Source organism: Scheffersomyces stipitis, chromosome 1 (genome assembly GCF_000209165.1).
Source record: "Scheffersomyces stipitis CBS 6054 chromosome 1, whole genome shotgun sequence".
Taxonomy (NCBI): Eukaryota; Fungi; Ascomycota; class Pichiomycetes; order Serinales; family Debaryomycetaceae; genus Scheffersomyces; species Scheffersomyces stipitis.
This window is the reverse complement of record NC_009068.1, coordinates 3,012,120-3,038,469: the sequence shown is the minus strand read 5'-3', so window position 1 is coordinate 3,038,469 and position 26,350 is coordinate 3,012,120. Positions and strand designations below refer to the sequence as shown.

At 42.1% G+C, this 26,350-nt stretch overlaps 11 protein-coding genes across 11 annotated transcripts; 5 read left to right on the top strand and 6 right to left on the bottom strand. All coding sequences in view use genetic code 12, as the record gives it.

The window, feature by feature from the left end:
• Positions 1 to 391: 391 nt before the first annotated feature.
• On the top strand, positions 392 to 1,132 carry PICST_29128 (predicted protein; the record flags this gene model as incomplete). The annotated part of the gene is made up of 2 exons (XM_001387110.1): positions 392 to 757; positions 932 to 1,132. The coding sequence occupies 2 exons, from the start codon at positions 392 to 394 to the stop codon at positions 1,130 to 1,132; spliced, it is 567 nt and encodes a 188-aa protein (XP_001387147.2).
• A 78-nt stretch (positions 1,133 to 1,210) lies between these two features.
• Positions 1,211 to 3,602, bottom strand: STP2 (zf-C2H2 Zinc finger, C2H2 type). Its single transcript, XM_001386873.1, has one exon. The coding sequence runs from the start codon at positions 3,394 to 3,396 to the stop codon at positions 1,402 to 1,404; it is 1,995 nt and encodes a 664-aa protein (XP_001386910.2). The 5' UTR covers positions 3,397 to 3,602; the 3' UTR covers positions 1,211 to 1,401.
• A 1,913-nt stretch (positions 3,603 to 5,515) lies between these two features.
• PICST_40259 (predicted protein) lies at positions 5,516 to 6,466 on the top strand (the record flags this gene model as incomplete). The annotated part of the gene is made up of 1 exon (XM_001387109.1): positions 5,516 to 6,466. The coding sequence occupies one exon, from the start codon at positions 5,516 to 5,518 to the stop codon at positions 6,464 to 6,466; it is 951 nt and encodes a 316-aa protein (XP_001387146.2).
• A 2,222-nt stretch (positions 6,467 to 8,688) lies between these two features.
• Positions 8,689 to 10,419, bottom strand: PICST_53352 (predicted protein; the record flags this gene model as incomplete). Its single annotated transcript, XM_001386872.1, has 2 exons — positions 8,689 to 9,999; positions 10,021 to 10,419. The coding sequence occupies 2 exons, from the start codon at positions 10,417 to 10,419 to the stop codon at positions 8,689 to 8,691; spliced, it is 1,710 nt and encodes a 569-aa protein (XP_001386909.2).
• A 1,199-nt stretch (positions 10,420 to 11,618) lies between these two features.
• PICST_65037 (predicted protein) lies at positions 11,619 to 14,468 on the top strand (the record flags this gene model as incomplete). Its single annotated transcript, XM_001387108.1, has 1 exon — positions 11,619 to 14,468. The coding sequence occupies one exon, from the start codon at positions 11,619 to 11,621 to the stop codon at positions 14,466 to 14,468; it is 2,850 nt and encodes a 949-aa protein (XP_001387145.2).
• A 57-nt stretch (positions 14,469 to 14,525) lies between these two features.
• Positions 14,526 to 15,468, bottom strand: PPA1 (vacuolar ATPase V0 domain subunit c). Its single transcript, XM_001386871.1, has one exon. It carries the CDS (start codon positions 15,425 to 15,427, stop codon positions 14,837 to 14,839), a length of 591 nt encoding a protein of 196 aa, XP_001386908.1. The 5' UTR covers positions 15,428 to 15,468; the 3' UTR covers positions 14,526 to 14,836.
• A 2,280-nt stretch (positions 15,469 to 17,748) lies between these two features.
• On the top strand, positions 17,749 to 19,544 carry QUP4 (Quinate permease (Quinate transporter); the record flags this gene model as incomplete). The annotated part of the gene is made up of 2 exons (XM_001387107.1): positions 17,749 to 17,878; positions 17,929 to 19,544. The coding sequence occupies 2 exons, from the start codon at positions 17,749 to 17,751 to the stop codon at positions 19,542 to 19,544; spliced, it is 1,746 nt and encodes a 581-aa protein (XP_001387144.1).
• Positions 19,545 to 19,729: 185 nt separating this feature from the next.
• On the top strand, positions 19,730 to 21,059 carry PICST_29120 (sporulation-specific protein 2; the record flags this gene model as incomplete). Its single annotated transcript, XM_001387106.1, has 2 exons — positions 19,730 to 19,817; positions 19,870 to 21,059. Coding segments are annotated over 2 exons (1,278 nt in total), but the record flags the coding sequence as incomplete, so codon positions are not given.
• Positions 21,060 to 21,161: 102 nt separating this feature from the next.
• On the bottom strand, positions 21,162 to 22,148 carry PICST_81173 (nicotinate-nucleotide adenylyltransferase; the record flags this gene model as incomplete). The annotated part of the gene is made up of 1 exon (XM_001386870.1): positions 21,162 to 22,148. The coding sequence occupies exon 1, from the start codon at positions 21,993 to 21,995 to the stop codon at positions 21,162 to 21,164; it is 834 nt and encodes a 277-aa protein (XP_001386907.2). The 5' UTR covers positions 21,996 to 22,148.
• Positions 22,149 to 22,726: 578 nt separating this feature from the next.
• PICST_23499 (FK506-binding protein 2 precursor (FKBP-21)) lies at positions 22,727 to 23,071 on the bottom strand (the record flags this gene model as incomplete). The annotated part of the gene is made up of 2 exons (XM_001386869.1): positions 22,727 to 22,773; positions 22,825 to 23,071. Coding segments are annotated over 2 exons (294 nt in total), but the record flags the coding sequence as incomplete, so codon positions are not given.
• A 518-nt stretch (positions 23,072 to 23,589) lies between these two features.
• Positions 23,590 to 25,517, bottom strand: PICST_86993 (predicted protein). Its single transcript, XM_001386868.1, has 2 exons — positions 24,700 to 25,517; positions 23,590 to 24,546 (listed from the first exon to the last, which is right to left on the bottom strand). The coding sequence occupies exons 1-2, from the start codon at positions 25,076 to 25,078 to the stop codon at positions 23,993 to 23,995; spliced, it is 933 nt and encodes a 310-aa protein (XP_001386905.2). The 5' UTR covers positions 25,079 to 25,517; the 3' UTR covers positions 23,590 to 23,992.
• Positions 25,518 to 26,350: the final 833 nt, after the last annotated feature.

Below are 26,350 nucleotides of genomic sequence, written 5' to 3'. Positions count from 1 at the left end.
TAGAACTAGTTGTCTGTGGATAGCGAAGAGGTGAATAGAAAGCATCGCTAAAAACAATTTTTGAAGAAAATCGCGTGATCTGGATCACGTTCGAGATGACTATAGGACTCTGGCAGTGGAGGTTACTACAACTTTAACAGGACGCTTTCAAGTAAATGTTAGAAGCTAATGGATATCGTCGCTGCAGTTTCGGATTACTTTACTTATTATCTCACCCCAAACTGATTTCTTTGCTCCAGGATTCTCCTTGGTTGTTATTTCTCACATTTCGCACCCACGGACTCTTACTGATTTTTCAGTTGGTTTAACGAGCAGATAATAGTCGTCTTTATTTCACTTCAGACTTGACACTTCCCAAACCCCAAGTAGAAGAGTACCTTAGACATCTACCATGCTTGAGCTTATCTCTCCGGAGCAGACTACGGCTCTCACAAATGAATACTATATCCTCCATTTGCTCTACCATAGAGGAAGAAACCAGCACAGACTTACAGTATGGTGGAAATACTTGAATATACTTCACCGATACGTACGAAAGATCATAAAACTAGCTGTAGACATAGCTAGAATAAAGTCCAAGGCAAAGAAGGAACACAAACAAAAACAGATAGTCGATATTATCGTATACTTGGATCTGCGAAAGGTGTTCACCAAGGCATACTATGAATTCAACGGTGTAATAGCCCTTGGCCAGTTTATAAACTTGGGATTGACATTGGTGGGCAATTTGACAAAGATATGGGCAATTTTGATGCAAGTTGGCGGAATCAAAGACAATAAAAGGGTACAAGTTCAACAAATGAATCTGACAAATATTGTCATAGATTCTGGTGATGATCTTGGAGAAGCCATTACTTTCGAGGACACAATTCTTGAAACAGCTACATCTACGAAACGAAAAGTAAATGATAACATCTCGTCCGTGGTAAAGAAGAAGAAGAAATCTTCTGCTACTTCGTCTCGTGTCACACTGGCTGAGCCAGAAAGAGATTCTACCCCAAATTCAACGTCTAATAAGAGCATTGACTCTATGTCTATGGATGACATCTTTGGTGATACAAAGAAACCTAAGAAGAAAGAGAAGAAAAAGAAAAAGCTGGCAAAGAGTGCAATGGATGATATCTTTGGATAGAAGAAGAATCATAATTTGACAGTGAGCACATTTTACGATAAAAATATAACCTAATGAATACTACTTGGCCAATGACTTACGAAATCTCTGTATTGAAAATATATTTGTAATACCTAAAACCGTAGTATTATACAAAAAAGACAGACTTCACTGAATATCATCTGTGATGATCGCTATTGAAATGAACCCATAGATTACCCAAATATAGAAGGTGAATAGAATAATTAACGTCGCTCATGATGGATGGAATGTAGGATACGAACCTTAACTTAAGCTTGGTACATGCCCTGATTAAACGACGTGTGAGCATATTGTTGCTGCATAGGAGAAGGTTGGTATTGTTGTTGGTATTGCACTTGAGGCTGTGGAGGTAACTCTTGGTACTCTTGAAGGAAATGAGCCAGCTGTGCAGATGGATGCGTGTCATTGGCAGGTTGTTGGAACTGCTGCTGTTGAAGAAAAGTAGATGGGGTCTGGTTCTTGAGGAAGTCGACTACTTCGTTGTAGTTTTTCAAGGAAGCTGTGTTCAACTGGTCCACATCCAAACAGTATTCATCGTCATAGTCTTCAACTGCATTTACAGGTGTGGAGTTTCTAGTGAATTGTTCAAATTGTGGTACCATATGGTCGTTAGAAGTGGGCATATCAGTCTTTTGCATAAAAGTACGGGCTTGCGAGTTTTGGTTCGCCACTTGTGCCTGCAATATTTGTGAGTAACTAATAGGTGACTTCGTGGACATGGGAGTGTTGTGCTGTGTGTGAGATACTACAGATTCCGGCGACTGCGAGTTGTGATACTCATACTGAGGATTGCTATTCATGGGTGCTGGAGTTCCAATAGAGTGTACTGAATTGGGTGTATTTATGTATGGAGTAGGCACATCTTGGATATTATTGTTGGAGATACCATTCATACTGCCATTGATGTTCGAATTCAAGTTACCATTCATGGAAGTGCCGTTCAAGTAATGTGAGTTGATTATAGACGATGTCAATTCGTTGGCTTCGGCATCGGACTTTCTGAGCTTCGACAACTGTTTCTTCAATCTGTTCTTGATTCTAGACTTACCTTTAAACCCTTCTGGCAAGAACTTACACTCTCCACCTTCCACATGTAATTCACACCAGATCTCAGCATTTGGGAAGTAGCAGCCACACATTGAACAAGTACCAGGAGAATTGGCTCTGTCTTTAGTTTTGGTGCCTTTTGGGTATTTGAAATGCCTGGACTTCAAATGAGTCTTGTATGTGTCTCTCCGAGAAAAGCCACCGTTTGGATGGCACTTGTGAGTGATATTATTCTCGTCGATGTAGATGCTAAACTTGTGGAAAGGACAACTATAAGCCTTCTTTGTTGCGTGCTTCTTCAAGTGTCTGGTCAAGTATCCTCTGATCTTAAAGGTGGCATCGCAATGAGGGCACTGGTGTACTTTGTCTTCATCATCTACATCGTCATGTTCACCTTCGTTGGAATCAGCCAAGTTATCAGAAGATGAAGAAGACAAGTCCTCTTTTTCTTTGGCATCATCGTCGTCTTCAGGCGAGAAAGGGGAAGAGTGGTTGGTCAAAGGAGTTCCTGTGTGTTCGTTGTCTTCGTCCTCCTTCTTAGTCTTGAGCTTTTTACTGTTGTTAGAGAGGATGGATTCGTTGTTTGATGAGTTGGAAATCGTAGGCGACAAGTTGTCATCTTCGTTCTCATTTTCGTTGTTGTTTTTAGGTTTTGGGGCGTTCTTTTCGTCAAAACGGCTCATCTTGAATACGTCCAACTCGTTTCCGGGAGTCACGTCGTCTGTGAAAGCCCACTCAATTTCACCCTTGGCGTTCTTAAAAGGAAGCAAACGGGTGGTAAGACCAGTCGAACAGGGCTGGGCTACATTGGTAACAGGGGTAGAGGGCCTTTCGATGACTGCGTCGGCATCATCGGTTTCATCTTTGACTTGTTCGTGTTGGATAATAGGATTACTAATAGATGGAAACAAACGTTTCTCCGACTTGCCACCTGAAGATTCAGGTTCACTGGGCAACACCAAGTTGCTGGAAGAAGGTACGAGTAAGTGGAGAATGAAGGCGATTCCAAGCTGAGCCAACTTGTACAAGATGGCTACCAACGTGAAGTGGAAAAAAGAGCTGGAGCCTTTACTCGAGGAAGTAGTCTTAGCATGGCTGTTCTGGAGAGAAGAGGGGAAGCTGGAGATCCCGGTCGTGGAAGCAGAGGGCAGCTTCATTCTCACCACAGAAGAGGCCCGTTGTTGTGCTTGTTGCATCTCCTGAATTTGGGGAATCCAGCGATGCAAATATGGGTCTGGAAACGGTAGCGAAGGGAGCAGAAAAAGACCCAGCAGAGATACAAGGAGGTGTCAGCAGTAGAGCTGTTTGGTGAAGTGGAAGTTGTTGAAACTTATAGGCTTTTCTAGTAGACTTCAGCGATATAAGTAGATATCCTAGCTGGAAAAAATTAGCTATCTATATGACTTTGTTATCCCTGGAAAATCCATAAAATAGATGTGTTGAAAACCGTCTGGTTTTTCCATTCGTATAACGTGAGTGAGGAGAGGAAAAAAGAGGTGAAAAAAAGCAATGTGATTGTGGTGTGTGCACGACGGTTCCAGGTCTTTGGAGCGGACTTGGGTGGATTAGAGATTCTGTACTGGTTCTTTTGTAGCCAATAAGGGACGCTTATATTGCTACTTAGTCTGATTCATAGCCTGACTCGGTCTGTTCCACTGGCTTCCTACTCAGCTTGAGTCTGGCTCCAATTCCTTCCCGCCAGCTCGTCTCGGGGTCCTCCACGGTAATCGTGACTGTACAGCCTAGAAAAATGTCTCACCCGACTCAGCGGTCGTGCGTCTACCATAATTATTAGGGCAGATCAGATAACCACCATGAGCACCTTTGCCAACTCTATTGCCAACACCGGCGTGTGTGGGGAGATTCCTGCTATGACCAGACGCCTTTGTTGTTCGTTTGATGATCTCATTATTATTAGCCCGAGTAGGTCACCTGCCAGATTTGCTAGTAAATCAGAGGCTCGATATTTTCACAACTCCGTGTGCAGGCCTGGGTCTGTGGCTGTATGCACACCATTGATTTTTCTCAGATTTAGAGTCGATTTGGTGACGCAACAGAATGAGCTAACGTAGCTAGGAAATGGTATGAAGGGCATTTGGATCGACAGACAAGGAGGGGATTATGGGCTGAGGACAAACGGCGCTGGAACATTTACTGAAAATAAACGTGGCAAGCCAATTGTACGTCATCTTCGGAAAAATATAGGTGCGTTTACGTCTTAGCAATTTGTTCTCCTTCTATGGGGAATACGATATTTGCCAGAATTACAATTATTTGCCAGCTCAGTCTTTTGCTACAGGCGATAACTGTGGAGAGAACGTAGCCGTGATCCTGAGTTGGCCGTTCTGTCGGATACTCCGACGCCGTGCAATTTTCTCCTCCACAATGCTTATCTTTATCAGTCGCATAGACTTACTTTGGGGACGTCTGTTGCATACAATCGGACTGTCTACTGCTAGCCACAGTTAACAATTTGTCGCTTAAAACACACAATAGGTTCTAGAAAACATCAAGGAAATACGGAGTAGAGCAAGTGATAGAAAGCTATAGAAAGTCGTAGAGTGCTCACAATTGTGGTGCCGAGTGTATGACATCATGTATCCCTTCCCCAGTCTATCTGGTCTCAAGGTACCTTTAAGCGAGCAGCAGTTATCGAGGCTGTGAATTTTCAGTGCTTTAGTTGAACTAATTTACAAGCGAGAATCACAGGTGCCCTGATCGAAGGATTCACAGTACGAGACCGGCTCAGAATTTTCGTACTTCTTCTTCTTCTTCTTCTTCTTCTTCTTCTTCTTCTTCTTCTTCTTCTTCTTCTTCTTCTTCTTCCATTGCTACCATTTGTCTCTCTCTCTATCTAAAGAATTTCAGCACATCTCTGTGGTATCCAGTTGTGTGCTTTACACAATTAGCCCTATTTACTTGAAACTGTCCTTACTTGAACTAGTCGTTATCCTCCATTCCCCACATTACAGATGGAGTCATGGCTTGGAGAAACAGAATGTCTGGACACTTGTGAAACTTCATACTGTCTGTGACTGTGCTATCTGGTAAGGGAAGTGAAAAGTTTTAGCTGCAGGAATACCATACCAATATTTCAATCACACTACACTAAACCTATTGTGTCTTGAAACCCGTAATTATCTTACGTTTTCTTCTTTAGGATTCTAGCATTATTCTTGAATATATCGTGCTATTCGCCACTCCAGCATACGTATCGTGTCTAAGCGACTTGGTATAGTTCAATCAGCATACTAGTCTCGTTCGGCTCATCGCACTCTAATTTTTCACTCATAATTTTTCACATAATTTTCCACCATGTCTAGCACAGATCTCGACTTGGAAAACATACCCAGCATAGACTTGCAAACTTTCACCCATGCCTCTGTGTCCAAGCAGGGCGACAAGTACTGGTTCTTTGAGAAAAGCGAGGAATCCTTCCCTGGACAGACGTTTGGGTTGGAAATCTCGCGGATCTTGTACCATACCGAGTCTCCCTTCCAGGACATTCTTATCTTTGAGTCCACCACTTTTGGCAATGTGTTGGTTCTCAACGGCATAGTTCAGTGCACAGAAAAGGACGAGTTTGCCTACCAGGAGTTGATAACCCATTTGCCTATCATGTCCCACCCTAGCCCCAAGAAGGTATTGGTCATTGGGGGAGGAGACTGTGGAGTCATCAGAGAACTTGTGAAGCATGTCGAGGACAACACCGTCGAATCTATCACCATGGTAGAGATCGATGACATGGTGATCAAGTTGTCGACCAAATTTTTGCCCAACATGGCCAAGTACCACAACCACCCCAAAGTGAACTTGAGAATCGAAGACGGCTTCAAGTTCTTGAAGGAAACCACCGAGAAGTTCGATGTTATTATCACCGATTCGTCGGATCCCGAAGGTCCCGCAGAGGAATTCTTCCAGGTCAACTACTTTAAGTTATTGTTAAACGCATTGGCCAAAAAGGGCATTGTCATCATGCAGAGCAGCGAGAATATCTGGCTCAATATCGACTACTTGAAAGACTTGCTTGTTAAGGCACGAATTGTGTTTAAAAACGTTGCATACAGTCAGTGCTACATGCCTAGTTATACCAGTGGACAGTTGGGTTTAGTTATAGCTACTAATGATGAAGAAAAGACATTGCAAACCCCATTGAGACGGTTCCTGGAGGAGAAGGAGAGCCAGATTTTTCAGTATTACAGCCTGGAAATTCATAGTGCATCGTTTGTGTTGCCAAAATGGGCTAAGAATAAGTTGGATCTATAGACATAGAATAGAGTATTAAATTAAATGTGGCATGATATTTAATAGGCATGTAGATTTCGCAGCCATAGAAGAATTCAAAAGTGGCCAAAGGGTGCCTAAAGAGTGTCAGAGGAGTGGCAAAAATGTGTACAAAAATGCTCCAAAGAGATACGTACAAGTGAAAAAAGGCATTCAACAAAAAACATAGACAATATTGGCCTTGCTGAAGAAGATTATGAACTAAGTTTCGTCTATAATCTTCAGGCTAGCATATACGTCACGTGCTGTATACTACTGCACATAATCTTGTGTATTTTTCCTCACGAGTACATTTCCGCACGTCATCACGTGTTTCAACTTTTCGACAAATATCAACAACACAAATATTTAACACCGGCACTACTCTTCTTCCTTAACACGACTTTGAATCACACACACCCGTCCCCAGGTTTTGCAGCAATCGCAACATGTCTGGACCTCCAGAAGAAGACGACTACTCGGCAAACATTGACGACCAGCTTTTGAGCGTGGCCAAACAGGAACAACTTCACCATGACATCGCTGCTCTCAGGAACCCCCTGGGAAAGTACCTGTCATCACAACACAGTTCACAACACCTCCAACAAAGTCAACATCACCAAGGTCAACACCAACACCACCAACAGAGTCAGAACCAGCACCAAGCGCTTCCGCTGTTGAATTTGCACCAGCAGCAGCAGCTCCACAATCGTCAGCTTCAGCAATTGAGCCAACAACATCAGAACCAACAACACCAACAGAACCAACTGGGCCAGCATGCGCTTCAACACCAGCAGAGTCAAGGTGGTCTGAATCATCTGATTAGTGCCGAACTTCACCACCACCACCATCACCACTACCAGCAGCCAGACGACTTGGATTCCGAATACAACATCCAGATTCCAGACCCCATTGTTGATCTGAAACTGAAGATTTATCCGGTTCAGGAGAACACGATCACAGCTGAGGGTAACTTGATCACGAGACCGTTTCCAGAACAGGCGTTCCACAACCGTGATGATCTTAACGACTTCATCCAGGAGTTTGCGCGTGACAACGGGTTTGGTGTTGTCATTGCCCATTCCAACAAGAAGGCTATCTACTATACTTGTGAGTTGGGAGGTAAGTACAGGCATAAGAAGCTGAAGAAGGATCTTGATGATCCACGGCTGGTAGACGTAGCAGGTAACTATCTTATTGATCCCAGTACGAAGACAAAGAAGTTACGGTGTCCATTTTCTATGACAGCAGCCTATAAGAAGTCAACGAGTGTATGGACTTTGAGAACGACATGTAACGAACACAACCATCCACAATTGGATCCGTTGTCGAACCATCCGATGTTGCGTAAGCGTTCCGATGAGTTGAACATGCTTATTCTTGATTTGTACAAAGTAGGTACCAAACCATCTCACATCGAGTCCAAGATAAAGGAACAGTTCCCAGACGTTTTGATTAAACGTGAAGACATCTACAACGAGATCAGAGGCTACAAGCGTAAACTTAAGAAGCTGAATGCTGCTAGGTACAATCTTGGCCATAATGCTGGCAGACTTGCTCAATACAAAAAGAGAGGAAATGGCGATGAAGATGCAACGGCAGCGGCTGTGGCAGCAGCTGCTGCTGCCAACGCCATCCTCAATGGTACTAATGGTGAAGACGGGCAATCTGATGCCCAAGTGTTGCAGTACTCTCAATCGCAGCAACAGGAAGAATTCCAACGGCAATTCAACGAAGCTGCTGCTGCGGCGGCTCACCAGCACCAATTGGATGATCAGCAGTACCAGCAGTATCAACATTTGCAGGACCATGCTCTCAACGATACGGACAACACTGCTGCAGCTGCTATTGCTGCTGTGGCACATGCTACGCGTCACGCCAGCCACAACCCTTACCATAACGACAGTTCGGACTTATCCATGGACAATATTGATAGCAGATTGGTCGGTGAGTAACTGATACCACGCCTAGTCTTTTTGTACACTAGCCAAAACACTTTGTAAATTTTGTATTTTATTGTTATAAGTTGTTTTTCTTTAACTTGTAAGCCTTTGTCTATTTTGGAATAATTATCATGGTGCTAATATCTTTGTTACGCTATAAGTTTAGCACTTTGTGGAAAGACTTTTTGATGTCCTTAAGATTATCAAATATTGATTGCTTGTTCTACATTGCAATTAATAAATAATTTATATTTTCCTATCCTATGTACTCTTTTACTTTCCTTACATTCCCTTCAATAGTTCCAAAGCTTGCGATCGTTCTTCAAAGAGCTTAGCAAGTTCTCCCACCTTTCTACCTCTGATCACAGGCTTCTTAACTACTACTTCCGTATCTTGCAAAAATGCCGGTGTTGAGTCTATTTCCTTCCTTGCGTTGGCACTGAATTTATACTTTTGTGGAGGGAACTGAAGTCCAATATTAGAAACATCCGCGAGTTTGTTGGCAACCCTCATTGAGAAGTTGACTGACTTGGCTGGTTTGTTAGGTGAGTACAATTTCTCCCGTTTGGGACTTCTAACTGGACTTCTTGGTTTATGAGGAGATAGAGAGCTAGGCGTAGCTGGAAGATTGATTCTGCGAGGGCTGGTTCTAGGAGTGATCAATTTGTCTACTGGTCCTTCAGAACCAGCGATAGATTGTCTATTGGTGGCAAGTATTTCAATGCTGTTGAACTTCTTGTCATTTTCGTCGTCTTCCTCTAAAGTAACATCATAACTCAAGTCATAGGAATCATCCGGCTTATCAATAGGACAAACCTTACCGTTGATAATGTCTTCTATCGATGGGTAATTCTTATAGGCTGTTGAAATCTGTGGCCAGAACTCAAGTACGTTTCTCAAAAATCTCGTTACTACGATGATTACATCTTTACTTGAATTTGAAACCAACTGATGGCTGAGACAATGACTCATACATTTAGCCAAAGAAGTTGATGTGTGCTTTGTGACTTGGTTGGCATTTATAAGACCGTGGCAGAGACGACACAATTGGATCAACACATTGCTGTAATTAGTTGTTTCTTCGTTATATTCATGAGCAGCAATGATTTTCGAAAAAGTTGTGAATGTATAATTGAAATCGTCCTTAATCGGCAATTCTATACTGTCAAGAGGAACCATTGGATATGGTAGGTTATGCAAGAACTTCTTAAAGGCAGTGGAAATACAGAATAAGTTCCAGTCGTTGATCCAGATTAACTGGTTCCTGTTGACACAGTTGTAGAAGATCTCGGTATTGGCTTTGTTTCCTGGTTTGTGAAACAACAACTCTACTTTCTCTCCGTTGGCATTGATGATATTAAACACTTGGTAAAAGTGGTGGAAAAATAAAGGATGTGAGCTCCTATCTATTCTTGTATACGGGTTCAACAAAGGGATAAACCTTATCGAGAGCTGGATATCATTTTCCACTTCTAGATCGTGCTTATAAACGTTCAAAGAAATCTTTAAACGACGGATATCTACGTAGTTGCTGAGTTGCGATAAGCTGTTGCAACGGATGATGGTATTCTTGTTGAAGTCATCTGAGGGGCTCTTGGCGAGAATGGAATGAACATCGTCAGGCTGGTTACTGTTTATCACAAAAGAATCAAAAAGTCTATTCAAAGAAGCTATATTCTTTTTCGTGAAATTGTAATTGGTCAAGATATCTGTGATTGACTTGATGAACCATGAATCATGTACTGAGATGATTTTCACCACATTCTCCACATTGTTATTCTCAGCAAGGAACGCTTTCAAGAACTTGATGCCCCATACCCATGAGATCTTATTGAGTCCACAGGAAAACATGACAAGGACATACCGTTCCTGGGGAAGAAGACTGATTAAAGTGGGGATAAACGCATCATAGCTGATTACATCTGTCGAAGGCAAGTATGAGGTGTCAAAGATATAGATTGGCAGGTTGGACACGGGATCTACTGAATCTGTACGATAGAAGATGCGATCCATAGTTAAAAATACCAAGTGAACTAGTACAAAAGCTGTTGTCAGTGACAAATTGTTCAAGTGTTATGGACTTTCTGTAATTGTATGTTAGTTCGTTATTCAGCTGCACTGAAGACAGTTAAAAATGTTCCAAGTGTGTAGTCTATTGCAAACGTTCTGTGCTTAATGGAATTTTTCAACCAGTTTTGTATAGATGTTGTACGAGCTTACGGATGTAATTTGGAACCAAAAGACAAAATGTGAACAATTTCAATCAAATGGAAGCTCTCTTTAGAATACTCCACGTCACGGCTAGAATGACCCGCTTCTTCTTGCAATCAAAGTGTATCTTGTCTGGCTTAATTGCTAGAGCTAAGAAGTTTAGTTAAAGAAGACATATTTGGGAAGAAACGTAAACACACAAGGGACGCGTGTGCACGTGACCGAGAAAGGCTAAGCGAATCCAGGCAGACACACACGTAAAAGCAAAAGTTGTCTGAGCTTAGGAATGTGGCAATTGTAACTACTGTAGTGCTTCACATCTAAGCTGTTTTTTGGTAGTTGCTCCTACACATTTACTATGCTTTATATTGGCTTTCTGTTCCAGCAGTACTGGCATTTTAGTGGGTGCAAATTGTGGTTCAGTATACAGTACCATTACCAAACATCTTGTCTGAAAGACTTTGGAAGAGTAGGATAGTAGAGCTGCCAAGGTAAGCACATATAAAAGCGAATGATTATGTAGCCCTCGAAGGCGAGGGAAGCTGAGCCATTTCAAGTTTCAGAGTAAAAATTTCTGAATCAAAAGTTAACCTGATCTTCGCCCTCTTAACTAATCGTCTTAGCTGCATAGACTGAGCTGAGACAATGTCGCAGAGACATTGTCGCGATTTGCCTTCCACTCAACACCACCAAACCATTTGTCAAACTACGGGATCTATATGTTCTCGTTTTTCCCGTTCACTTTTCCAGCACGCCTTCTATTGGAGACATAATCACGGCTACGATCTCAGCACACCCTCTATTTGACATCTGTCTGAGTTTTTCTGCCATTGTCGCAAAGAATCCTATACTTTTCACTACTTTTTCACTTTTCAGCCTGGAAAATCATACTGTGAAATCAGATTATTGTAGATCGCCAGATATCATCTTGTTCCACCATTTTATCAATTTTTTCACATTCATTAACAGTTTAATTCTGCCTTTCATTGCGGTCACTAATCATGTCGCCTGCCAAAGAAACGGAAACCGTGCCTCCCAAGGAGGTTACTGAAGCTACTAAGAAGAAGGAACAGAAGGAGGAAGAGTTGTCTGAAGAAGACCAGCGTTTGAAGGATGACTTGGAACTTCTCGTGGAACGTTTGGCAGAGCCAGATCAAGAGCTGGGTTTGTATGACAAATACTTGTCGACATTGAAGACCTATATTAAGGATTCCACTACTTCAATGACAGCTGTGCCCAAGCCATTGAAGTTCTTGAGACCTCACTATCCTGCCTTGACTGAATTGTACGACAAATGGGCTGAAACTCACGGTGTCAAAACAAATGTTGTCGTAAGTTTGGCCGATATTTTGTCTGTATTAGCTATGACTTACTCTGACGACGGAAAGAGAGACTCGTTGAAATACAGATTGTTGTCGTCTGATACTACTATCGCCGACTGGGGTCACGAATACATGCGTCACTTGGCATTAGAAATCGGAGAATCGTACCAGGAGGAGTTGGGTTCGGACGAATCCATCGAAAAATTGGTCCAATTGGCTATACAGATTGTTCCTTTCTTCTTGGAACACAATGCAGAAGCTGACGCCGTAGACTTGCTCTTGGAAATCGAAAGTATTGACAAGTTACCTAAGTTCGTAGATGACAGCACTTACGCCAGAGTATGTCTTTATATGGTCAGTTGTGTACCTTACTTAGCTCCTCCCGACGATAAGTCATTCTTGCACACTGCCTATGCCATCTATTTGGAACATAGTCAATTGACACAAGCCTTAACTTTGGCTATCAAGTTAGATGATGAGGACTTGATTAAGAAAGTTTTTGAAGTCACCGACGATGTCTTGATTCATAAACAGTTGGGACTCATGCTCGCCCAGCAGAAGAACAGCTTCAAGTACCCTGGTGAGAATCCAGAAGTGCAGGAAACCATCCACAATGTCAAGTTGCACGAATACTACAGCTATCTTGCTAAGGAGTTGAATCTCTTAGATCCAAAGGTGCCTGAGGATATCTATAAATCACACTTGGAAAACGCCAAGTTTGGTTTGGGAACCTCTGGCTCTATTGACTCTGCCAAGCAGAACTTGGCTGCTGCGTTTGTCAACACCTTCATCAACTTGGGATATGGTACCGACAAGTTAATTCAAACTGAAGAAGACAACAAGTCGTGGATCTACAAGACCAAGGGACTCGGCATGGTTTCGACTACTGCCTCGTTGGGTTCTCTCCACCAATGGAATATCAACGAAGGTTTCCAGGTCTTGGACAAGTACACCTATTCTTCTGAGGACGAAATTAAAGCTGGTGCCTTATTGGGTACGGGTATTGTTTCTGCTAATGTTCACGACGATGTCGAAGCTGCTTTGGCTTTACTTCAAGACTATGTCTCTGACCCAAACAAGCTCTTGCAATCTTCTGCCATTAATGGGTTAGGTATTGCATTTGCCGGTTCCTCCAATGAGGAAGTGTTGAACTTGTTATTGCCATTGGTTTCTGATTTAGATATTCCTTTTGAAATCTCCTGCTTAGCAGCTTTGGCTTTAGGGCATGTATTTGTTGGTACTTGTCACGGCGATATTACATCCACCATATTGCAGACCTTATTGGAAAGAGACTTCATTCAATTGACCAATAAGTTCATCAAATTCATGTCTTTAGGTTTGGGTTTGTTATACATGGGCAAGACCGAACAAGTCGAGGACGTATTGGAAACCATCGATGCCATCGAACACCCTATCTGTAAGACCTTGAAGGTCTTAGTGAATATCTGTGCTTATGCTGGTACCGGTAATGTTTTGCAGATCCAGTCCTTATTACAGATGTGCACTGCTAAGCCTAAAGATCAAGCCGCTGATGAAAAGAAATTGGAACAATCAGAAGAAGACCAATTGAAGAGCGAAAACAAAGAAGACAAGACAGCTGAAGATGTCGCCGACGTAGAAATGGAAGAAGCCACAGCTGAAAAGAAGGCAAGCGAAAAGGAAGAAAAAGAAGAAAAAGAGGAAGAGGAAGAGGAAGAAAAGGAAGAGGAAGAAGAGTTGTTTCAGGGTATTGCTGTTTTGGGTTTGGCCTGTATTGCTATGGGAGATGAAATCGGTCAAGACATGTCACTTCGTCACTTTGCCCATTTGATGCATTATGGTAATTCTCTGATCCGTAGAGCTGTGCCATTGGCAATGGGATTGGTGTCTACTTCATATCCACAAATGAAGGTGTTTGATACCTTGTCTCGTTACTCGCACGACCCAGACTTGGAAGTAGCTCAGAATGCCATCTACTCCATGGGTTTGGTTGGTGCTGGTACAAACAACGCCAGATTGGCACAGTTGTTGAGGCAATTGGCTTCTTACTATATCAAGTCGCCAGACTCATTGTTCATGGTACGAATTGCACAGGGAATCTTGCACTTGGGTAAGGGCACATTGACGTTGAGTCCTTTCAATAGTGAGAGAAGCATCTTATCCAAGGTTTCATTGGCATCGTTGTTGACTATTTCTGTAGCATTATTAGATCCAAAGGCCTTCATCTTGAGTGACTCTACTACCGAGACCTCCCATCAAGTATTGTACTACTTGATTCCTGGTGTAAAGCCCAGAATGTTGGTTACAGTAGATGAAGATTTAAACCCTATCAAGGTGAATGTCAGAGTCGGTCAGGCTGTTGATGTGGTAGGACAGGCAGGTAGGCCCAAGACCATTACTGGATGGGTGACTCAATCTACTCCTGTGTTGTTGAACTACGGAGAAAGAGCCGAGTTGGAAAACACTGACGAATGGATCTCATTGAGTGGGTCGTTGGACGGGGTTGTGATTTTGAAGAAGAACCCTGACTTCATGGAGGTGGATGCCTAGTTATACAAGCTTTAATAGAGCATTCAATACAATGTAATACAAAAGAATTATAATGTAACAAAGTAAGAATACTATGATTTTGGTTCAAATACAATGATAACTATAAACCTTATTAGTTTCCAGGAAGTACCAATAGTGTTAGGTCTACAAAGTAATTCGTAAGGTCTATATTGAAGGATAACTATATTAAAACATGAACAAAAATCATGATAATGGTAACTATGGTTGCATGTTGCCGCTAGAAGTGAAGGCAGTTCCATCGTTCATTTCCAAATGAGAATAGAACTGGTCGATGCTAAACTTTTTTTATGTATAGTGAAGAGTTTAGTAAAGTCAACTTGTCAACTTTGTAAAGCGATCAATTGAGTCTACTTGAACTCTTGGGCTTTACCGGCCATCAACAAGCCGACAATCAAGCCAAACAAACCCAAGACAGAGCCAAAAATCTCAATCACCAAGATTTTGACGAAAAGAGACGAGTCAGCAGCATCAGAGATGGCAGCAGTAGAGCCAGTGACACCAACAGCAAGACCACAGATCAAGTTGGACAAACCAACAGTGATGCCGGCCCAAAACAACGAATAGCCCGTGTATAAGTTTTCCTTTGTGAAAAGATCAGAAGTAGGGACTGAAGTCAATTTTGACGAAAACACAATGGCCATAATAAGACCATAGATAGCAACAACTTCGCAGAAAATGATGGAGATTAAATTCTTAGTGGTGATACGAGGAGCCTTGACACCAGCACCCAAGATGGTGGAGCCAGTGATGAAGATCCCCCAGGCAGCACCAACAACTGAAAAGCCGATACAACTGGCAATTCCAAGACAGGCCCACATGTAAGGCGAGGTGGACTCCAAGAATTCACCAACGTTGAACGATTCTCCAGAACCGGTGAAAAGCATATACCCACCGACTGTGAGCACAGAAAGCGCAACTAGACTGGATGCATAGGCCATATTTATGTGAGTACAGACAGAGGAGCACAAGACAACGCAATGTCTGATGTGGAATTAATGGCTATGGGAGCTGCTGGGATGTCTTTTGGAATTGTATTATCCATTTCAATAATCAATGAGGATTGGCTGGTGCGACATTTGTATTAGCTAGGGGCGGTGTCGCACAAGATGAATGTCGTGTTATCTACAGTGTCCACTGCATTTCTCAAGGTTACGTAAGCATAATCCAATCAGATTTCCATTACTATCAGATACTCTGCTAGTAGCAAGGTTATCTGAGTAGCTGGAAATACCCGTGTTTGGATTTATAGTGCCTAATTATGAAATACAAAGGGCATAATATTGCGAGCATTATTGTCTCTATAATTAGTCTTTTGTTCGCAGCTTTTTTTCTTATATATTATTCTTGTCTCAGTCTTCTACAGTTCATTTTCTCTATCTATTATGGTTGCAAAATTTGGCCAATTTCTTAAGATAGCTTTCCTAATTTAGTTCAAAAAAGGACGGGTTGAAGCTGGTTGCTCTATTTCGTTTCTTTGAATCGAAGCCGTTTCGGTGGCTCGGCCATTGCTGGTATCCACGGCTAAATACCTCTATCAATTGCCCATACCCTAGTTGTAGTTGTCTGTTAACATTTACAGGACCGCTGTGTCTTGAGGGGACAAGAAATGGAAGTTGTTGACTCAGAGACAAGAAAAAAATTCTCAAATCCCGCAATGTTCGTACATAGAAAAGTACTCCAATGACCAGATCATGTATGGAGAGGCTCTTTCGTTCCCCGGGACAGTCCGTCGATTCAGCTTGTCCCTTGGAGGGGGTTGCAAATAAGCTTCTTCCTGTGCTTGTGCTCCCTAAAAGCTAATTCATGTTTCAGTGGGGAATTGGCTACCAAATTTGTTTTTTTCCAGAAATCGACCGATCCGCCGTTGGACATCTCGGAGTTTTAATTGAGGGGTGTGTTTTGTTGAGAATAGTCCCTAGCGCTACGTGCCGTTATTGAGTTTTTTCCATTAGGATGGGGGACACCTCGGTTCGCTACATTGCCACAAAACATTATGTCAAGATATAGTGCATAAGCCTTTCTCGGGTCATAGTAGATTGGGCCTCCAGTCATCAAATTCGAATAGATTGTAGTGGTACATAATTGTTGAGTTCAAGTTGTCGGACCTTAGAGACCTACTTCACCTCAATTGATACTTGCACATTAAAACGGCCATGACTTAAATCGAAATTTCGAACATTGGCTCCCAATCTTCGTCAGACTTTTCCAATTATTTCGCAGCAGCACACGTTATCTCCTGCGTTTGCTAACATATTTTCGCGAAATTTCAGCCCGCCGCAAGGCAATCTGTAGGCTGTCTTGCAGCCAGTTCCCCCACCTTTCCACAACGACTTAAAGTATTGCCAAGATTGTACTTTCCGCCATACTTCTGGTAAAAACTCCGGGATAACTACAACTGGAAGTACTGGACATACTTGAGCAAAGGCAATGAACGTTGGAGAATGTAGCGGCCACTTGAGTAGAATAAATTTGTACGCCGCTTGAACTGAAAATACTTCTCAATTTGAAAAATACTTCGATACTACATCAAATATGGCTTTTTTTAGCTTAGAAAAATAACCATTTAGGCAAAAGGATTTTCCGACTTTCCTTGGTTTGTCTTGGAAACTCACATAAAATAAAATGATGCCCGTGGGGATTTGCAGTTGGACGAATTGAGTGCAACCCGGTTGGTGGAATTGTTGGTGAACAAATAGTTTCGTTTTTTCTTAGCCTTCCGGGATTTCATTACTACTAGCTGTTCTAATGGGCACACTCTTACTTTAAGTTACGGTGAGCTTTCAGGATATTGTGCCACCAACCAATTCATTATTGTTGTAGTCTGTCGTAGTTTGCAGTACAATTGTTTGCAGAGCATAGCTTATTGAAACGAAACTTGGCTGGCCTCAATGGGGTGACATTCTCTGTTCACAATAGCAGCCTCTAGTTTTACCAAAAGACGTCAAATAGATATTTCATGGCGACTTCTCGGAGCATATACCCCACTGACAAGAAAAGTTTCTTGACTCTAACTTTCATTTAGGGCACTGCCAAGGTTGGAACCATGAAGTTCAGTTCTAATACCTCGCTGTTCTAATGTGGGGTTTCATTGTACGTAGTGGTTTGAGGAGATCGTTGTAGTCTGTGTTAGCATGTACTGATAGGAAAGTTTGTCCCATATTCGTGACTGGACAATGATTTTTGCAAACATATAAAAGCCATTAAAGATATCGTCAAATTGGGTATCTTCGATTGTCGAATCAAGCAACATTTATCAAGTATGAGTATTGAAAAGCTCAATAACGTTGTTGCAGTAAGCTCGCAAGTGGAAGAAAAGCAAAAGGTGAAGTTCAGATGGAGAGTTGCAGATGACCACTCACCGAAAGAAATCTATAACAAGACTCTTTTCCGTATGTACATATTTTCTTGATGGCTTAGTTTCAGTACTAACTGTTTGAAGTTTCTGTCTTGGTTTTTGGTATTCTTGGTGCTGCTAGAGGAACAGATGAAGGTACCGTAGCTGGTGCCATGCATCAGCCCTCTTTCAAGCATCTCTTTGGTTTATCTGATAAAAGCAAGTCGGAACATGAAATTGCAGACTTGAAGTCCAATATTGCAGCAATGGTTCAGTTAGGTTCTGTTGGAGGTGCCATTCTTGCAATGTATACTGTTGATAAGTTAGGCAGAGTTAGAGCTGTGCAACAAGTTTGCGTTATTTGGATCATTGGTGCAATTATTCAAATGACTTCAAGAAATGTAGGACAGTTATATGCGGGTAGATTAATCGAGGGTTTCGCTATTGGACAGACTACAACTATCGGTCCAACATATATGTCTGAAGTTGCTCCACCAGCATACAGAGGTCTCTTTGGTTGTTTGTTCAGTGGTGCTGTGTACTTGGGTATTTTCCTTTCCTATTCCGTCAATTATGCTACAGCAAAACATATGTCAGGTTCTACTAACAGTCAGTGGATGATCCCTCTTTGTCTTAAATTCATCTTTTCCGGTTTTGTTTTCATTGGTTCGCTTTTCTCGTATGAGAGTCCTAGATGGTTACTTAAAGTTGGAAAGAATGACAGAGCTTTGAAGAGTTTGTGCAAACTCAGACAGTTGCCACCTGACCACCCATACATTGTTGGAGAAATTAATGATATTAATGAACAAGTATTCGCCGAAAGAGAAGCAACTTCCAATTATTCTGTGTGGCAAAAATTCAGGGACTTAGTTACAGTTAAGTCTATCAGCTACCGTTTCTTCGTCATTGGTTTCATGTCTCAATTGCTTGGACAATGGAGTGGAGCTAATGCCATTACGATTTATGCTGGTGACCTCTTTAGTTATGCTGGAATCAAAGGTGTTGAGGTTATGAAGATGACTGTTATCTTAGGTGTTATCAAGTTCTGTTCGGCTTACTTCAGTGCTTTTTTCATCATCGATTTCTTAGGTCGTAGAAAGGCACTTTACATTGGTATTACCATTCAAATGATTTCCATTTTGTTCTTTGCAATTTTTTTGCAGATCGTTCCCCATGCGACGGAAGAAGGTTGGACCTTATCTCCTTCTGAAAAAGCTGCTAGTAAAGCAGCAATGGCAGCCTTATATATTTCCGGTATTGGTTGGACCATGGGTTTCAACAGTGTTCAATATTTGCTTGGTTCGGAAATTTTCCCATTGAAGCTTCGTTCTTTCGGTCAATCTCTCATCATGGTGTTCCATTTTGCTAACCAATATGGTAACTCCAAAGCTGTACCAAAAATGTTGATCAGTCTTAAGAAGTATGGGGCTTTCTACTTTTTCACTGTTGTATGTGCAATGTCATTATTCTGGTCTTGGTTTTTCATTCCTGAAATTTCGGGTAGATCCCTTGAAAGTATGGAAGAAGTTTTCAACTTACCATGGTACTTGGTTGGTAGAAAGGGTGCTATCTTGTGTCCTGACACTTCCGCAGTTGGTAAGATTACACACCTCGCAGACCGTGGAAGTGTTGAAATCCTTGAAGACCTCGAAAGGCAGAAAGGCGAAGAGGAGTTATTGGAGAACGCTAGTGATGAAGACAAGAACAACAAGTACAAATAGTTACATTATGATAGTTTATATGTTTTATGACTTGAATATAGTTTGAAAGAAAGAAATATGTGTATTTTTGTATCAAGGAATTTTGGGTGCAAAAAATGTTTTGTGCGCCTGCGCTTGAGCATTTACAAAGTCTTACTAACCAATACTTCTTTATCAAGTCTTCAAGCACAACAATCATTGCAAAGATGTTTCTTTCCAAAACCTTGGTGCTTATTGCAGTGCTTTCAACTTCGTACTCAATTCCGATTCCATCAGAATATGGTGGAGTCAAAGGTAAGTATCTGAACATCAACTCCATTTATGGGCGCTAACTAACAATATTAAGAATACATTGTACCTTCTGAAGTATTAGTTAAATCAAATATAATCTCCAACTCCGAGGTTGAACTGAATACTAATCACACTGTGGATGACCAAATATCAGTTATCTCCAGAGGTTCACTTCCAGAATATTGTAAGAGAGAACACTACAGCATCAAGACACCTAGTGATATGAAGGTAATTGATGAGTGTCATACTATTGTTGGTAACATTGATGTTTCTGAGTATAACCACCCATTGTTGTCCCTTGGTGATATTGAAAATATTATTGGTGGGTTGAGTGTCAAAAAGTCGCCAGAGTTAGTCAGACTTGAAGCTCCAGCACTCGCTTCCATCAGTGAGGGACTTGTTCTTACCGAATTGACTTCGTTGTCTTTGGTATCGTTCCCTTCACTTAGGACTGTCAAGGAACTAGAATGGAGAGTTCTTCCTATATTAAGCAACGTTTATGTAAGTGCTGATATCAATAACATTGAGAGAATCACAGTTTCAGATTCCTCATTGACAGAATTCTCAGGATTCTTATCCAACAAATTGGAAGTCCTAGACATCAATAATAATCGATTCTTGCATCAAATAAACTTTAATGTTGAAGAAGTGACAAAAGAGTTACACATTGCCGCCAACCAAGCCGATGTGAAAGTTTCTCTTCCCAGGTTGAAATTTGCCAGCAATGTAAGCATTCATGAAGTTGCCGACTTGAACTTAAACGAATTGGAATTAATCAATGGATCAGCTAGTTTGACAAATAACTACTTTACACAATTGAAAATACCTAAATTGAAGTTCATTGGCGGAACATTAAGTTTGCTCAAAAATAAAATGTTGAATAGCGTCGACTTCCCATTAGTTACCGAAATTGGTGGTGGTTTGATGCTTGTCAACAATACCAAGGTTGAAAAGATCAATTTCTTCCCCAGTTTGAATGTGATTGGCGGTGCAATTGAGATTGTCGGAAATATCAAAGAAACTAGCTTCAAGCATCTCAAACTAGTGAAAGGAAGTGCTAGTATTCATTCCACATCGACTTCATTTGATTGTGCCAAATGGCTCAAAAGTGATATCAGTTCTGTTATCAGAGGTGGCAAGATCGAGTGTATCAATGCCAACAACGAAAAAGTTGTAGCCAATACTCCAACAGAAGGAAACTCCACTGATGAAGATTCCAGCTATCAATACAAGAACGTCGAAGGAGTCAAGCACCTCTCGGCTGCAACTACAAGCTATTTATCGACTTTGAGCACCATCATCGTTGCTGGTGCTTCGTTATTATATTTTCTATACTACTAAATAGTATTAGATTTTCTCTTTGGGTAAGTATAGCTTCTCTTTTATAATAAAATCCCTTACTTCTGGAATCACCTTATCGTGCCACAAGTCGCTGTTTGCACTGATACTTGCTCTGATAGCAGAAGAGCTGATTAAGCCTATTTCATCGCCTGCGTTGTCGAGAAGAACGATGTTATCCGACCAGTGTGTAGGTATATGTTCATGTTTACCATTTCTAATGTCCAGAACGTAGTTATTCTGTTCCTTGTGTGAAACATGCTCATCGTTTCTTGTTAAACAAAATAAGTCGGTTTGTTTCATGAATTCTTCCAAAGTAGTAGACAATTTGTCTGGTAAATAGTAATTAGGGTTGAGGATTCTTGTCAACGTATCAAAGCCAACTAAGAACGTCAATTTGATCTTGTTCTTATCGACACCATTGCTGTGCAAGTAGTTTAAAATGGAAACAGACTTGTCAACAAATTTCGCGTGGTTGGTCAACCCAATTCCGATATGGTGGGTATGGAAAGTTTTAGCAAGGTCGTTGGCCATTAAGTACATCATTTCCAATCTGTTTTCGAAGGACTCTGGCTGAGGATTGACTTTATCTGCGTTCTTCACCGAAAGCAAAAGTAAAATCGACCTGTTTTCGTCCTTTTCTATTTGGGACTTCTGAGCCAAGGACTCTTTAATCAAGGCATAGTGGCCCAAATGCGGAGGATTGAAAGAAGAGTCAAGGACACAGATTCGCTTAACGCCAGACGATAGCAAGTCTTCTCCACCGGTGGAGTAGACAAGCTTGAAGTCGGTGGGAGACGTAATGAACTCCTTCAATGGTTTGTAGAATCTTCTGGTAGTCATTGAGTATTACTGTTGAGTATAAATATTAGGAACGAATTAGTACGGGGTAAGAGTGAATGGGATGGGTGAACAAAAATCCCTGATGCTGGTTAATAAATAAGCAGAAGTACCTCAGACACTAACAAATACTTCTCGCATGTAATTGACCATTTACAATGAAGCAATTGCTAGAAATATCGTGTTGCACAAAAGATATTCAACATGGGATGATTGGAAATCCTTAAAAAGGCATCATGTTCTGGGGAAGAACACGTGACGTCATGGATTTTTCAGTTCTTATCAGGGAGGATAACGGAGAGGTGCTACAATATTCCTGAAAGAGTATGTCAGAAGTCATGTTGTTTTGTTCGTAAAGAACAGGAACTGTAAGGCGTCTCGTCATTATTAGTCTGTATACTAACCTTTGTCTTCTATCACCAGCTATAATTTGCAATCATAATTTCGTGCCATTTGGATTTCCAAGATTATGCTCGGTTACTATGCGCTTATAGTGCTGCACCTTTTCTACGCTATACTCTCGCTTATATAGAGAAGTATATATTCACTAACCTCTACTTAATCTACAAGTAGAATGGATAAATTGAAATTGCCTACAACTCATCGTGGGTAACTTCTTCTTCTTCTTCTTCTTCTTCAGGAACTTCTTCTGGAGTTTCTTCCTTTTCTTCAGCTACTTCCTCGGTAGCTTCTTCCTTGTCTTCAGGAATTTCTTCTTCTTCTTCGTCATCTTCCTCAACCTTTGGTGCGCCGGCAATGTCAACCAATTCGGCAATGAAAGCTAAAACTGTTAGTATTCTCCCTATAATTACTCTCTTTAATCTATACTTACTCAAAGTTGCCCTTGGAGGAATTGGACCAATGCCTCTTTCTCCGTAAGCCAAGTCAGAAGGAATCACCAACTTTCTGATTTCCCCAATGCACATTCTCGTCAAACCTTCGTCCCAGCCCTTGATTACCTGGCCAACACCCAACTTGAAGTTGATTGGAGAGCCTCTGTCGTACGAAGAGTCAAATACAGTGCCATCGTCCAAAGTACCCTTGTAATGAACACTGATCAGGTCACCTGCCTTGGTCTGGACCTTACACTTCTTTTCGGGGATGGATTTGATCACGCCTTATTAGTTAGTACTGTTTCTAATTTCTCATCTAATCCCTAAATCCTTAATTCAAACACTGAATCTTCAACTCAATTGACAATTTTTCACTCTGACATTTCGACTTTTCTGATTCAGTGAAATTTCACAGGTTGGATGAAATTCTTCTAATACGTACCGATTTCTAATTCACCGGCAGCGCTGGCAAAGCTCACACATTGAGATAACAAGAGACACGAATAGGTCACCAAAGAAGACACCTTCATATTGCAATTGGTTATATGCTAAAAGTTGTAGAATAATTCTAAAGCTGGAGAAAAAGAAGTGCTGTTCATTTTTTGTCGCATTCCGTATTTCTGCTGGTTGAAGCACCACAGTTGATCTTTAGCGAAGGCGTATTGTCGCATGTCTGATTTACTAGATTAGATAAGTGTTTTATGTCTCTAGAAGCCTAACCGGTCTAGTCAGCCTTCTCTTTTACCAGTCTACTTCTTGTTTTTGTTTTCTGTATTGATACTATAGTACAAGTATATAATTTAAACCTATTTCAAATAACTATATAAAGATAATAATTTACATTTCATAGTAAAGTTTCATCATACCCAAAAATATACTGAAGCAGCATATGTTAAATCAACAACCCAAATAAACTTAAAAATTCAAAACATAGAAGGAAATACAACCGGACATAACAATCTTTAAAAAAAAAGGTAACTTTGGATGAAATATAATGATAAAAGGAAATCTAACGATGCTCATCTCCATTACGGCGTGGTTAGCAATGAAGCAATGGTGTGATGTTTGACAATATTCACAAGGATCGATCGTTGAAGCTATTCTTTGTTGTGTTAACCTGTTAACCAAAATTTAACTTCTTTTCTGTGTTGTGCTGTGATGCTCTTTCTAATTTACAAAAATACGACCATATTCCAACTCGTCAATGGTGTTTTCAACAATCTCGTCGTCATCATCATCCTCGACCAACTCGATCGTGGCATATTTGATCATATCCCAACGCTTCCAGAAGGAAATGACTTCGTTGTAATCATCCGAGTCAACCAAGTCCTGCAAGTAGTACTTGGCCTTGGTCAAACGGTCCTTCAATGCCTGCAATTGGCAGGAAGCGGTGTCCTCGTTGGTCTTGGATGAGGTGCTAGACGAGGCCATCATGGATGGTTTAGGTTTGATTTGTTGTGAGTGTTGTTGAGGCTTAGCCTTGTGGTGGTGTTCTTCGAAATCTGAATCTTCGTAGTCGGTGATGTCAGTGGTGTTTTCAAAGTAGTCTTCGTCGTCGGTGGCGACAGAAGCGGGCGTGTTATAGCCGTAGACCTCGTCTTCAACGTAGGCCGTGGCATCGCAGTATCTAGCCCAAGCTTCGTCTATGGCACCAACCAAGTACTCAAAACAACGGGATCTGGAACACTTGTCGGTGTCCGGGATCGAGTTATTTCTGACGGCTGGCGTGCTCTTGGTGTTGTCGACCAAACAGAGATGCGACGAGATAGGAGAAGTCGACAACTTGCAGTCAAGATTGTCGAGAGCCGTGTCATCGTCTTCGTCGGTGTTCAGAGCAACACCGCTAGAAGCGCGGCGAGCTGCGACAGCAGCACAGGCCGAAGGAGAGCTCAAGTGATTGGCAATGGCAATAGCACTCGAGCTGTTCTTCCTCGACATGTCGCTGACCAAGTCCTCGTCATCGCTGTACTGGGCGAGAGCCTTCAGCAACTCGATGTTGGACGAGAACGAGACACGCGACGAGGCTCTTCTCTTGGCTCTGACCTGGTCGGCATTGTAGCACGACTGCTCGTCGGCCGAGTCGTTGTCTTCTTCCGAAGACGTGTAGATGCACACGGACTTCTTCAGCGACGACATCGTGAAAGAGTCTGCGCGCAAGCACATCTTCTTGTTGTTCTTGAGCGACGAGCCCGTGCTGGCAAACAGACAGCTGCGCTTGGCCGAGCCGTTGAACGCCTGGGAACACAAGGCCATGGTGGATGTAAGGATAGGACTACTAAGTTAGACTATAGTGGAAGGGAGGCTAAGGCACGTGATGAAAAGAAGGCTTTCCGTGCGAGAATGCGACGAAAAAAAGGACTTCTCTGTGCGTGCGACAACCAGGCTCACGATCTGAAATCAACCAATCAAGGCGTCAGAAAAATAGTGCGAGCTGAGGGGCGAAAATTTTGTTGCTTGAGGCCAGCAGAGCAAAAAGGCTGACTGGGAGACAAACAAACAGACCAAACGGTTATACAATAAAACTGTACCAGAAGTAGCCGGAGCGTGAGTGTGTGTGTTATCGGGATATCTATCAGTAGGCAGAGAAAACAACCAAGCTTCTCGTGATAGACAAAACAGAAAAAAACAACAGACAACGACTAGGGGGTAACAATATATTGGCAAGCAATACACTATTTGAAAAAGTGGTGGTGGACCAGAATCAGGTTTGTGAAAAGAAAGAAAGTGGTGGATAAAATTTTTCTCCTGAATTAAAAGGTGAAAGACGAAAGCGCGGTCGTGGGCGGCCCAGACGAGCCCGCTGCCACCATCTGGGGGTGACTGAGGCAACGTATATATAAAGTTGGGAGAAAAAAGGGGACAGGTCTGTTCTAACCAGAACAGGAAAAAATATCGAGGGAGACTAGCTGTGATTGGCTGGAAGTGTGCTGTATGTGGCCGGGTAACCCGTTACCCGCACATGCATGCGCTAGAAAATAGTCCTTATTCTGCGGGCGCAGTTCCTATTTGATCCCAGTAGTGCGGGTTGGTTACGAGCGCATGCCGGTCGCATGCCGATTACCTAATGGTCGTTGGCGCACATTGTTGGACTGAGGAAATAGGGGCAACTTCTACGGCGAGAATAGCGACGCAGCAGCGGCGACAAATCTGCTCACTGCGGTCGCCCGCTGTTCACGGTCTACAGAAAACCACCAGCCGTGGTTGTTGGCTCACAAGACGAGTTTGTCACATCACATGGAAGTGTCTGGGAGGGATATCATGTGGGTGTGGTCGTGATGTGGATACGAGGATGTGGATGTGGATGTGGGCACGGAAATGTCGACTACGAATTGGAAGTATCTCGATGTAGTTTGCGGCACGGACGGGTGCGCTGGCTCGTCTTCGGCCCTCGTCGTGGCCGGGCGTGTACACCCACTAATTCTCTCGCTATTTCTCCTTCTCTCTCGCACTAGCCCCTTTATTCTGTCGCTAGCTCTCGCCGCCGATTCTGTTTCGCGGTTTCCCTCGCTAGTTTTGTCTCCTCTT